General features: G+C 35.9%; 1 protein-coding gene across 1 annotated transcript in view; it reads left to right on the forward strand.

Moving 5' to 3' along the window:
• MGAT4D (MGAT4 family member D) overlaps positions 1–12,304 on the forward strand; it is a 41,456-nt gene extending 29,152 nt beyond the window's left edge. The window contains exons 10-12 of the mRNA XM_081813117.1: positions 682–789; positions 2,116–2,283; positions 11,245–12,304. Of these exons, the coding sequence (XP_081669243.1) occupies positions 682–789; positions 2,116–2,130 (123 nt within the window). The 3' untranslated portion in view covers positions 2,131–2,283; positions 11,245–12,304. The remainder of the gene's footprint in view (positions 1–681; positions 790–2,115; positions 2,284–11,244) is intronic.
• Positions 12,305–13,163: the final 859 nt, after the last annotated feature.

A 13,163-nucleotide genomic window follows, 5' to 3' on the forward strand; every position in this document is an offset into this window, starting at 1 on the left:
AGGTACAGGTCTGTGATTCAACAGTCTTACACAATTCACAGTGCTAACCATAGCACATACCCTCCCCAATGTCTATCACCCAGCCACCCCATCCTTCCCATCTCGCCCCCCACTCCAGCAACCCTCAGTTTGTTTCCTAAGATGTTTGCTTCTAATAGGAATGGTGTCACAGGTCATCTTTCTTATTTTTATTTTTAATGAGATTAACCAAATCTTTTTCCATAAAGTATAATATTGGTTCTTTGTTTAATTATATGTTTTTTTTTTTCTACTTAAGAAGAAATTAAGGAGGATGTAACTCAGTGTAGGAATTAATGACTATAGAAAGAGAAAGAATAATGTACTTTGAGAGAAATGGATAGAAAAATACGAAAAAATTTCATCTATGTTATTGAAATAAAAGGAAGGGAGCAGAAAATTATAGTTGGTACAACAGTAGCCTGATTTTCTAACACAGAGTTCAGGAAAATAACATGCTTTAACTAAAACCTTTTTATATCTCAACTTGTGTTTTATTATTCTTATGAAGAAAAAGCTAAGAAAGTTTTATTTAATTTTTAAATATTAAAATAAAACTCTGGCAAAAACTAATATAATACAAAATTCTGCCATCCATAAATGCAATAAAAAGGAGTGTGTGGGTTGTTATAGAAGAGTGTTGTTTCTCTTATTTTTCCCTAGGAAAAATGTGCAGAACGAAATAAGCAAATTCGTATTCGATATAAACCTTCTCTTTTCCAGCATGTGGGTATACAGTCATCATTCCCTGGAATAGAACAATATTCCAAAGTAAGATTTTGAAATGTATCTTGAGTAATATTAATACAATGTCTCATTAACTTATAAAATATTGTTTAGAAAAGGAGTGATGAAAACAGAATAAAATATGGTTGTTCAAACATAATTATCTTATGACAACTATACGTTGTGAAGAACAATCATTTTTTCAAGACCCAAGTTATCTGTCATGGTAAGAAAAATCCAGTGTATGTAAACTTCTTTGCCTTACTCTTACCAGCTGTGCAGTTCAAGTAATGACTACAAACGTGTTTTAAAAATCATAATAAAATTCACTGTTTTAGTCTAATATTTAAAGTTATAGAAGAATATTTCTAAATAAAATGCTCCTATTATTGAATTTAAATGTATCAACATTCTTGTTTCAGATCACTGTTTACCATATCAACAAAAATTCAGTCTTGTTTGATTTTTAATCAGTCTTTAATGTTCCATCATTTTTTGGAAGCAATGTTACTTGTCATTGACTTAGCATCTTGGTAGAGTAGAAGAAGCAAAGACTTCAGAGTCAAAACAACTAGTTTTTAGTTATGGTGACCTGTGTACATGATATTGGGCAAGCCCTAACACTCCTCTGTGCTTTTTTCATCTGTAAGAGAAGCTTAAATTAGATGATCCTTAAGATGTTTTCAGCCTTTGAAATCTCTCCTTTCTTAGTTTCTTCACACAACAAAGCAAATGATTGCTTTAATCCTTTGTCAATTGAAATGAGAGAAATGCACATACACATATTCCCATCATTTCGTTCATTTTTTTACCACCTGCCCTCTTTCCACCTTTTCTACTCCTTATCTCCATGTATTTATTGCACTGCACTCTTTGGAACACTGAAACATAGTGTGAATTCAGTAAATGTTAGCTATTAGCAATTAGGCAAAGTGAAATTCTAGATTAAAAGTGTTCATTAAACAAAGCAAACAAGTGCCAGGAATAATGAAAATTTAACTATTATAAATCTTCATGCAACAAATAACACCGTGAAAATACATAAAACATAGCCGCAGGTGATGCAGAAAGCAATTGGATCTATGCCATTCTATTTGTTGGTGCTATTATAATGGGACTCTTTTCTTCCATTGTATTTTTTGCTGGATAAGCTATTTTAACCTTACCTTTGTAAATTCACAACAGAATAGAATATTTATCTAATCACTCATATTTTGATATTATAATCTAGCTTTTGTCCTTTTTTATGCCTCACTCCATGTAAAATAGAAATAAATAACAATTTAATGGTATGTCAAATGTGATTGTATATTTTTAAAATTTATATTATTTTAATTGTTATAATTATATTATTTTAAAATTTTCTAACAGGATATTTATTATTAGGAGTTTCATAATTCAAATACCTTCTTTAAAAATGATCAGCATCATTCTTTGGAAAAAACGGCATAATAAGGATTAATCTTAGTTCTCAACTTTCTTCATAGTGGATAAAGGACTATATCATATAAAAAAATTTAAGCCTTTGATAATATAGTGGTAAGTATAAAATTGATATATAGAAAATTATCAGATATTTGTTAGCTTTATTTTATAATCATGTTTTGTGTATTTTAAAATCTTATACAGATAACTTTCTGATATACTCTCTAATATTTTGTTTTAGAAGAATGAATAAGTATTTTCTTTTCCTTTTTTATCATATACTGTAGACATACAACGAATTTGGAGACAATAGATCTGAGTTTGAAGCCTCATTTTTTTTTAAGATTTTATTTATTTATTTGAGGGAGGGAGGATGAGCAAAGGGAAGAGGAGGGGGAAGGGCAGAGGGAGAAGCAGGCTCCCTGTTGAGCAGGGAGTACAATGCAGGGTTCATCCCAGGACCCTGGTATCATGACCTGAGCTGAAGGCAGACACTTAACTGACTGAGCCACCCAGGATCCCCTGAAGCCTCATTCTTATCAATAGATGCAACAATATGGATGAATCTCTAAAATTACATTATGCTAAATGAAAAAAGCCAGATGCAAAAGACTATATGATTCAATTTGTATGGAATGCTAGAAAAGGCAGATCCTGATATCTCATTATGATTTTAATTTTCATCTCTTTCATGACCACTGATGTTGAGCATCTTTTCATGTGCTAGTTGTGTGTGTGTGTGTATGTGTGTGTGTGTATACAGATATACACACACATTTTTACGAAATGTGGATTTTAATGAAATGTATGTATATATTTTGTGAAATGTCTTGTTAAGTACTTGCCCATTTAAAAAATTGGGTTGTTCACCTGTTTATTTTTGAATTGTTATAATTCCATATATAGGCTGACCACAAGTCTCAACTTACGGCTTGTTCTTTCATTTTCTTAATTTCATTTTCTTTTAATGAATGAAAGATTTTAACTTTGATAGAGTTCACTCCACCCAAACCTCCACCCTGTCCATATAGTTACATCTTTGGTTAGCTCACTATTCAGTGATTTTATAATGACAATATAAATGCTATTTACACTTAAACTATGTAATATGCTCTATTTTTCCTTTATTATACAACTTTTTTTTTGGAGTTTTAAATTGGCTTTATTTCAATGTACGTATCACTAATTCACCCTTAGATGCCCTGTGAATTATCTAAATCTGTTCTTAGTATATTCAAACATTTTAAAAATCATGGATGAATGTTGAATATTGTCAAATGCTTTTCTGCATTTCTACTGTTTCTTAATCTTGAAAAATATCTCTCCTGCAGCCTTCTGACCAGTTCTAGCTGATATTTTAGGAACCAGGGGGTTGATTTTCTTGTTTTCTATATCCCAAATATGTATCATACTTGGTCCACGTGTTTGTTAGTAAAGCACACCCCCCCAGTAATTTCTTGAGAAAGATAGTGTAGGAGGTGAATTCTTGGAGAACTGAAACATCTTAAAATGAATGCCGTCTGTCAAACTTAATTGTTAGGTTGGCTAGGCAAAGAATTCTGAATTCTTATTTTTGAAGGTATTCAAGAGTGTAACCAATGAAAAGTAGTTAAAGCCATTCTAATTCCTGTTTCTTGGTATAAGAACAGTTTTCCCATCTGTAAACCTTTAACATTTTTCTTGTATTTAGGGTTCTACAATTTCATGATGATGGTATGGGTCTATTTTTATCGATTGTGCTTGGTATTTGGTAGGGCTTTTTAATCTGAAAACTCATATTTGGATTCTGGAAAATATTCACAAATTACTTTGTTGATAAATTTTCTCCTCTATTTTCTATATTCCTTTTAAGGAACCTTATTTCAAATGTTAGATTCCTTGGATTGATGTTCTCTCTCTCTCTCCCCTACTTTCCCTTTCCTGTTTTCTTTCTATTTGCTTCACTTTCTGAAAGTTTTTCTGATTTTCATCTTATATCCTTTTTATTGGTGCTTTTTTTGTTTTTGGGGTAGTTTTCATTGATTGGTTGGCTTTTGTTTTTGCTATTATAGCTTTAATGTCTAAGAACCCCTTTTGTGCTCCTAATGCCATTGTCCCCTTTTATAACACTTGGTTCTTATTTTATGATTGAAATAGTTCCACTTATCCCTCTGAGGATTTTAATAGTTTTTTTTTTTTAAGATTTAAAAAAAAGTTCTTCCTCCTGCATAGTTTCAATTTCCTCCAAGTTTTTTGTTGTTGTTGTTCTCTGTTCTTCAAGTTGTTGAAGGGTTTCCTCATGTATGTAGTGATCATAGATTGTATGTTCAAATGGAGAAAGCTGGTTGGAGGCTCTGAGCGCAAGGCTGAACCCATCAGTTTCACTGACAGAGGAGTGGCTAGGCTCTTTCCCAGGAAATCACCTTAGTGCCTCCCAGTCTTGCTGCATGGGCTAATCAAATTGCTGGAGAATTTGGGAGCCAAGTGGGCAAAGATAGCTGGGGCTTTCAGTGTTCACTTTGTCAATATTTACTTATTTGTTCTGTTTTCTCTTTTTTTAAGATTTATTTATTTATTTATTTATTTATTTATTTATTTATTTATGGGGCGGGGAGGGGCAGAGGGAGAGAGAGAATTTCAAGCAGACTCCCCATTCAAGTGTGGAGCCTGTCAGGGGGCTAGATCTCATGACCCTGAGATTATGACCTGAGCCAAAATCAGGAGTCGGACACTTAACGGATTGAGCCACCCAGGTGCCCCTGTTTGTCTTGTTTATCATTATTATCCTTACCCTGGTTTGAGTCTAGATACATACCTTATGTTTGCCTTTTCAGAGAATTACCCTTCAAGAGTGAAGAAAAGATAATTGCTTGGATCTGTGGGGTGGGAGAAGATATTTAGTGCTTTATCCACCGCTGCGACTTGCAAGCCATCCTCATAGTTTTGCCCCATCTTCACCTCTGTTTCTAGCAGTAGTGGGGATTTCTGCCCTGTGAATTGTGTTTCTCTGCTTCCCACTGGCTGCTTGAGATACAGCTCTCTCACACCTCCATTTGGTTACCATTGTCTGCTTTCCCATTCTGTTTGTAAGATCATGTATCTTCAACTGGCCCTTATGGTTAAGCGTGATTTCTAGAAAGAGTGAAAGTTAAAACTTGTGTCTGATTTGCCATCTTTCCGAGGCATCCTGCTAGTTCATTCTCGAACTTTTACTCTTTGCCTCATTTGTTTTTGAACTTCCAAAAAGAAAATCTTAATTTCCAGGACTTTCAGTTGATTCTTTTTATATACACAATATCCTTCCTATCATTCAGAGAAAATCAATTACACTTAAACAGTAGTATATTATGTAATGTGTAATTCATTACTTTAACTGCTGCCTATACTTAGTGTCTGTTGTTAATTCTGCATCATTGCCATCCTCCTCTCCACTCTCTGCTTCTCGGGGGAGAATTGGGGGAGTACACCTCACAGAATGTCTTTCCCTCACAGAGTGCCGTGTTAGATTCTGTCAGTGAGAGGTACTCCCAGTAGACCTGGAAGATGGTGGCCGAGAGGGCAGCAGACGCCTGGACAGGAAGTTGAGTTCACACTTGCTGCCTGACCAGCTGAGACCACGGGTGGCTTCTCCTGGCTTCCAGGGTTCTGAAAATGGCCGCTGTTCTGCTGAGGATTTCCAGGTTTCCAGAAGTGGCTTCTTGACCTTTGCTCCCCTAATCCTTCCAACAGTTGAGCTCACCTCTAGTTTACTCTAGCTTCATGAACCTGATTTCTTTATTCAGAATACCCCAAGTGTCATCTGTTTCCTTGACTGGCCTCAGTTTCTCAGGATCTGCTGCTGCTTGTGTTTCACCACCCCCCCCCAACTGAAATTTTGTTTCTTACTCATTGGGACTCTCTATTGTTTTGTCTGTGAATGTTGAGTCTGTTTTCTGTAGCTTTCCTCTAGTATTTATGGGAGGAATGGGCAGTCTACAGCTCACTCTGTACAGATGCTTTTCTTCTGAGTAGGGAAGACCCCATTCTTTTTGGGTATTGTTTTCTTCTCCACAAACACCCATACTCTATGCCTCTGCTGGGCAATGGTCATTTGATGTCTGCTGCTGGGCATAAGCATGCATATCCCAACTGTGACTCTGCAGCTAATTCCAGTGTCCCTGCTTGTTGCCCTATATCCACCACCTCTGAGCTTGGGTCATCCTTAGAGCCATGCCCACCTTTTTAGTAGCTGGCTCCTTTGTGTTTTGGAATTTGAATTTCTCCCCTTCTAGTCCAGTCTCATCTGCTTTCCATTTAACATTCCATCTGCATGGTGTATATGGATGGAAGTGTGTTCATGCAGAATTACCTTTTGACACTTCAACAGCAAAAGAGGCCTATAATGTATAATCAAAAGTATGCATTATTTATACACAGACCACTTCATGGAAATGTGGGTGCATTTCCATGAAGATAACCCTGCATTCTATGCATTTCAGTTAGACCTGCCTCACATTAAAAGGTGCTTTTCTTTTTTTAATGGGACTGAGATCAGCAAAAGTTTGAAGAAGATACCTCAGCTGGCAAATTTCCCAGGAACCTGTATCTGTTATGCTCTCAGTCACCTGTCTTTCTCTTTTACTAGCTCCTTTCAGAATGTCTCCCTTCTTTCCTTTAAGAACAAGAAGACCACCACCACCTCATAGTTTCCGTCCCACGTTAGGGATTAGAAATGCCTTCAGCATCCTCCACTGCAACCACATTTCACTATCAAAAACAATTTCAGGGAAATAATGAGCTGTCCATTTGCTAAGACTTTTAGATATTTAAAATTAGATGTTTCCAAACTGAGGAAAGAGTTGCAGAATGGATTACCCCTTTCACTTCCCAAAGGCTGTATTTCAAAATGGATTAAATTTAATTGTATAAAATTTTTAGCTTTGTTTATATTTTTCAAGCAATATGCACATATCTGGCTAAAAATTAATAAAAAGAGGAGCTTATAATAAAAGGCAACAACCCCCTACACTTCTCCAGCCCTATCTCACTCACCAGAGGCAATGACATTTCATCAGTTCTGGTTTAAATGCCTCTGGTAGTTTTCTTTATATTGCTAAATAATATGCTTATGCTACTAATTTTTATTTATCCACATTATTTTTCCTGCAGTACAGATGAATATTTAGCTCAGATACTTATTCATTTTTATTATGTCTTAGTCAGTTTCAGCTGCTAAGACAAAAATACCACAGACTGGGTGGCTTAGACAACAGAAATTTATTTCTCACAGTTCCAGAGGTTGGAAAGTCCAAGATCAGGGTTCCAACATGGGGGCTTTTGGTGAGAGCCCACTTACTGGTTTGTAGACAGTGTCTTCTAACTATATCCTCACATGGCCAAGAGTAGAGAAAGCTCTAGTCTCTTTATCCCCTTATGAAGGCACTAAACTCATTCATGAACCCTCTGGACCTAATTATCTCCCAAAACCCCCATTTCCAAATACACTGAAGACTTAGGCTTCAGCATATAAATTTGAGGAAGGGGACACAAATAGTTGATAGCATATTACGACTTTAATTATTTTGCCCCTTTCTTTTCTAAGTTCTCTTTTCTGAAAGAATAATCAAATATTAAACTTACTGAATTGATCTCCTATATGTCATAGCTTTTATTTACTATTTTTTTAAAAGATTTTATTTATTTGAGAGAGAGAGCACACGGGAGAGAGCTAGAGAGAACATGAGCAAGGGAAGGAACAGAGGGAGAAGCAGACTCCCCGTGGAACAGGGAGCCAGACGTGGGCCTCTGGGCTGAGGCTTGATCCCAGGATGCTGAGATCACGAGCTGAGCCAAAGGCAGACGCTTAACCGACTGAGCCACCCCGGCGCCCCTTATTTACTATTTATGTCACTTGTTTTTCTATGTACTAGGGTGGGTTCCTTGACAGATTTTTCTCATGAATGTTTTGTTTTTATTTTGTTCCTTTTTTTCCTACCATCTACTTGTTTTGTGGATACAATTTTCCTCAAATCTCAGAGTATTAGATCTTTTCATGAAACATTTTTAAAGTTCTCTTCTATATTCTGAATGAGCTGTTTTTTTTCTGTGACCAGATCAACCTGCTTGTCTATTTTGATCTGTCTCTGTTAGGTTGCACACTTCTCTCAAATATTTAGAGATTCTTGGTTGTCTGGTGGCAATATGAGTAACTTATTTCCTCTTCCTCCTGTCCCCTCCCCCGACACTGCATCTATCTTCATATTCCTTTATAAAATTGAAAAGAATGAGATTTCCTGAGAGTTTTTGGTACATGGGTAGAATTTGTTGGCTTACAAACCCTGTTTTAGAGTATGTGGGTGACTAGGTTGTGATTGTTTTGTGTTGGAGTTTTTTGTTTTTTGTTTTTCTGTTTTGTTTTTCCAGTGGTTTGAGAGAATGGGCAACAACATGCCAAAATATAGAGAATTTTGTTCTGGGGCGTTAGTTCATGCACTGCCTGAGCTAGTTACATCCAGGTGGCACATCCAGCTTTCCTTAGAGAAGAGTCTGTATGTGAGTTGCCTGGGACGTAAAGTCCTTGCTCCTTTTGTGGGCTGTGGGTACTCCTCACACAGACCCACTTCCTTCTCTAGGTTTAGCCCTAGTTTGGCTCCCATCGTTCATCGAATTTGCTGTCTCCATTCTAGCCCTGTTCCTGGTGCTGAGGTCACAGATTTCTCAGCTCCGCTGTCAGTCCCCACTCTTCCATCAGATTTATATGTCTCGCTAATTTGATTAAATGTCTCCTCAGCTGAGAGCCCCCTCCATTCTTTACGTTGTTTGGAGTTACATCTTTTCTGCCCATTTCCTATCATTTCGGTGGGGTCTAGCTGTCCACCACCTAGAACCAAGAGTTCGGATATTACATTTCAACTTTTTATGAATTTTAATTTTATTTTTAATTTAATTTTTAAAAAAGATTTTATTTATTTATTTGACAGAGAGAGACACAGCGAGAGAGGGAACACAAGCAGGGGGAGTGGGAGAGAGAGAAGCAGGTTTCCCGCGGAGCAGGGAGCCCGATGCGGGGCTCGATCCCAGGACCCTGGGATCACGACCTGAGCCGAAAGCAGATGCTTAACGACTGAGCCACCCAGGAGCCCCTCAAATTTTAATTTTATTAAGTAGAATAAAATTTACATTCATGACTTCAGCGAGATAAATGTCACCCTTTTTTCTTTAACCAGGTCCAACTAGCAACACTTGTGTTGCTACGCTTTCCTTAATATTCATTTCTTTAAGTCTTTAAAAAAATTTTATGTAAAATTTGTTCCTTAATCAGTTAAATTATATATTACACTTCTCATAAAACTTTATTTTTATTTTTATTTCTTTTTGAAGATTTTATTTATTCATTTGAGACAAAGAGACACACAGAGAGAGAGAGAGCATGAGCAGGGGGAGAGGGAGAAGCAGGCTCCCTGCCGAGCCAGGAGCCCGATGTGGGGCTCATCCCAGGGCCCCGGGATCATGACCCGAGCTGAAGGCAGACGCCCAACCATCTGAGCCATCCAGGCACCCCTCATAAAACTTTTTAAAATGCAAGATAAATTTTCTATAGCTCATTAAGGAGAAAAAATAGTTTGGTTTATTTCTATTCATCTAGCTTGTAGTTAAAAATAATTTAATAAATGAAAAACTTGTCTTAGTGATAAATTTTCTAGGTTTTAAGTTTAAAAATTTTGCCTATGTCATCAGTTTAAATGTTCTTTATCATTTCATGTCCTAAATCTGTAATAAAATAAAAAATTTCTTTTAGAAACAACTAAAATATTTCTGTATGAATAATTTCTGAAAACTCAAAGTAATTAAAGTTTTGGGGCACCTGGGTGACACAGTGGGTTAAGCGTCTGATTCTTGGTTTTGGCTCAAGTCATCATCTCAGGGTTGTGGGATTGAGCCCCCTGTCGGGCTCCACACTCAGCGCTGAGTCTGTTTGGGACTCCCTCTCTCCTCTTCCTCTGTCCTTCCTCCCCCCACCGCGCTCTCTCTCTCAAATAAATAAATAAATCTTTAAAAAAAGATAAAGCTTTTCTGCTGATAAGCAAGCGAATAGTGTGTTTCTATAATTTGCTAGTGCTTCATCCTACATGAAAAGTTATTTTTGTTTTACTGCAGCGTACTGGGGTGTTTCGAGGTGTTGGAAGTAGGGTTACCAGATAAAATACAGGATATCCCACTTAACCTCGAATTTAGTTAAAAAATAACTTTTTTTTTTGGTATGTATGTATTACCCATTTGTTTTATTGCTGTTGCTAAATCTGGAGGTGCCTAATTGGAGGTGATGGAGGGAAAGAAGTAGATGGATATTTCCCATCAAAATGCTTTAACTGGATTATTTGAGTTTATGCTTTTGACTTTTATTAAAGAATGATATATGGCATATTTGCATTTTCTTCAAAACTGTTATTTCAAGTTTTATGTTTCTTTTCTATGTAAAGATACATGTGACAACTTTCTCTTAGAATTTGGAGCTAGAAAAAAGATACTCTTTCCCAAAGAATTGTCATGATTCCTTTTGCCCATTATGGATATTTTTGTTCCCTTTGACTAACAAGAAATTCAAAACTAATTTCATATGAAATGTAGTACTCATAGTATATTCACAGCAAAATTTCTCCAGTTCTAATTTTATATTACTCTCAGATTTTCTTTCATATATTAGTGTTAAAAGATTATTATGTCTTTACTTTGTTATCGTAAATCTTTTCAATATTTATATTTTAAATTATAAAAATAAAAATAAAGTGAATGTTTAAAAATATCTGTACCTTATCTATAACAGTTTGTTGGCTTAAATGATTATCCAACAATATAGACTTCCCAGGTATCCCAGGGACGGAAGTCTACTTCCAAAAATTTTAACACCAGGACAGTATTAAAACTGATATTGTCTAATACATCTTAAGAATCGTGTCTTTCACCAATGTAAAATTATCTTCTCTACTTGTAAGGGGAAAGCGTGGTCAAAAGGATAGAATAAGGAAAGAACGTTATCAAAAATCTTCATGAAAATAATTATATCCTTGTGAATTAATGTTATTTCTAGATGTTACAGGTTTCTTGTTTTTATTTCAGAAAATACGAAGATAATAAGCATAACAAGAAAAAACTCTGTAATACCTTGGAACCTCAGATAACCTTGCTTTCTCATGGCATTTTTCAGAAATGATAATGAAAATTGTATTGAAGAGGAGAAAACAGTAAACAAACTACTCGGCTTGAAAGTATTAATAACTACCTCTTATGTCAAGAAAAATTAGAATGTTTGTTTATGATGTTTGTACCATTACTATTACAATTTAGTTTAAAAGTAGTAAAGGCAGGTAAGTTTTTGAAATTAAGAAATATATTTTACTGACTTAGTGATGCCATCACATAGTCTCAGTAAATAGCTACAAGTTCAGAAACTTGCCATTGTCACAGACAGGTTCTGTGTAAATTGGCAAACGTTCTTACCCATTTTGTAGGACATCTAAAGTAGTAGAAAGCACAATTACAAGCAAGCCTGTGTCTGGCAGTGCACAGTATCTTCTTTTCTTTTAAATAAATTCATTGAAAACCATAAACTCACGCCTAAGTGCCATTTGAGCTGATTACCAACCTCTTGATATTTATGTGTTCTGATAGCCGTTCAGTTCTAAAGATCTATAATTTCTCTTATCACCTTTTTAGCTCATGGGTTATTTGGGAGTGTTTTCCTTTTTTTCAGATATATTGGTTTTTGCCGCCTTTTGCTGTTGATTTCTTATTTAAGTACATTGATGTTAGTGAATTTTATCTGTGTGATAATATTTGAGAATTGTTACGAATTCTCATGTTTCATGTGAATTTGAAAAGGATCTATAGTCTCTGTACACTCCCTTTAAAATACGTTGCATTCATTTGTTTTTTTATAAATGTTAGTTTTGTGCTTTAAAAATGCCTTCTTAAAATAAATTCTATTTATTGGGTGCGGTATTCTCTTACATCAGGCTTTTTAATTTACTTATTCAAGTTTTTTAAATTCTTACAAATTTGTCTGCTTGAATGATCTATCAGTTTCTTAGAGAAGTCTCTTAAACTCCCCTGTCCTTCTTGTTATTCTGTTGAGTTTTACTTTATTTATTTTGGGAAATAATAAGAGATGTTTCTTCTTCCTTCTGATTTTTCAATAAAGTATGGAAATCATACTTTATACTGCTAGCTGTATTATCCATCCTTGAGTGCCAAAACTTTACATATTTACCTCAGTCTGAACTGCGTCGCATACCAACATATAAGGAGAATATGAAAGCTGAACTGTTCACATGTGTCTATTTCATTCTCCCCTTTTAGAAAAGAAGAAGCAATATGTCAAGTATATTTCAGTAAAGCCAGGGGGAAGGAGGAGAGAAGAAGAAAAGACATTACATGTCTGTTACAAAAATTTTTTGATTATTTTTTTAAAGATTTTATTCATTTATTTGACACACAGAGAGAGCACAAGCAGGGGGAGCAGCAGAGGGAGAGGCAGAAGTAGGTTCCCTGCTGAGCGGAGAACCTGATGCGGGGCTCCATCCCAGGACCCTGAGATCATGACTTGAGGCGAAGGCAGATGCTTAACCGACTGAGTCACCCAGGAGACCCTACAAAAATTTTTAGTTTGACTTAAATTTTGGACTGAAGTACTCTGAGAGTGGCAGATGCTAGAATGAAAAAAAAAAAGAAAGAAATTGAAGAACACCTTAAAGATTCAACCCCAATAACTGCTGTCCTTCATGAAATGATTCCAGGACAGAGAATTTGATAGCACAAAGCATTTCCAGAAAATGTTCATAGTACAGGCAGGAGAGATGCCCCCGGTTTCTATCCCCATCCCGACTGCCCAAATGCTGAATGTTTGGACTGTTTCACTCACCACCCGTGGTCTCTGGTCTGAGGTGTATGAGAAAGGGGCAATTTGGAGAACCCCTGACACCCATCTGGGATAGAGCAGAGCAAATAGTGCTTATTGCTTGGTTTGGGAATTTGTTTTA

Source organism: Leptonychotes weddellii, chromosome 2 (assembly GCF_054177405.1).
Source record: "Leptonychotes weddellii isolate Sample4059 chromosome 2, ASM5417740v2, whole genome shotgun sequence".
NCBI lineage: Eukaryota > Metazoa > Chordata > Mammalia > Carnivora > Phocidae > Leptonychotes > Leptonychotes weddellii.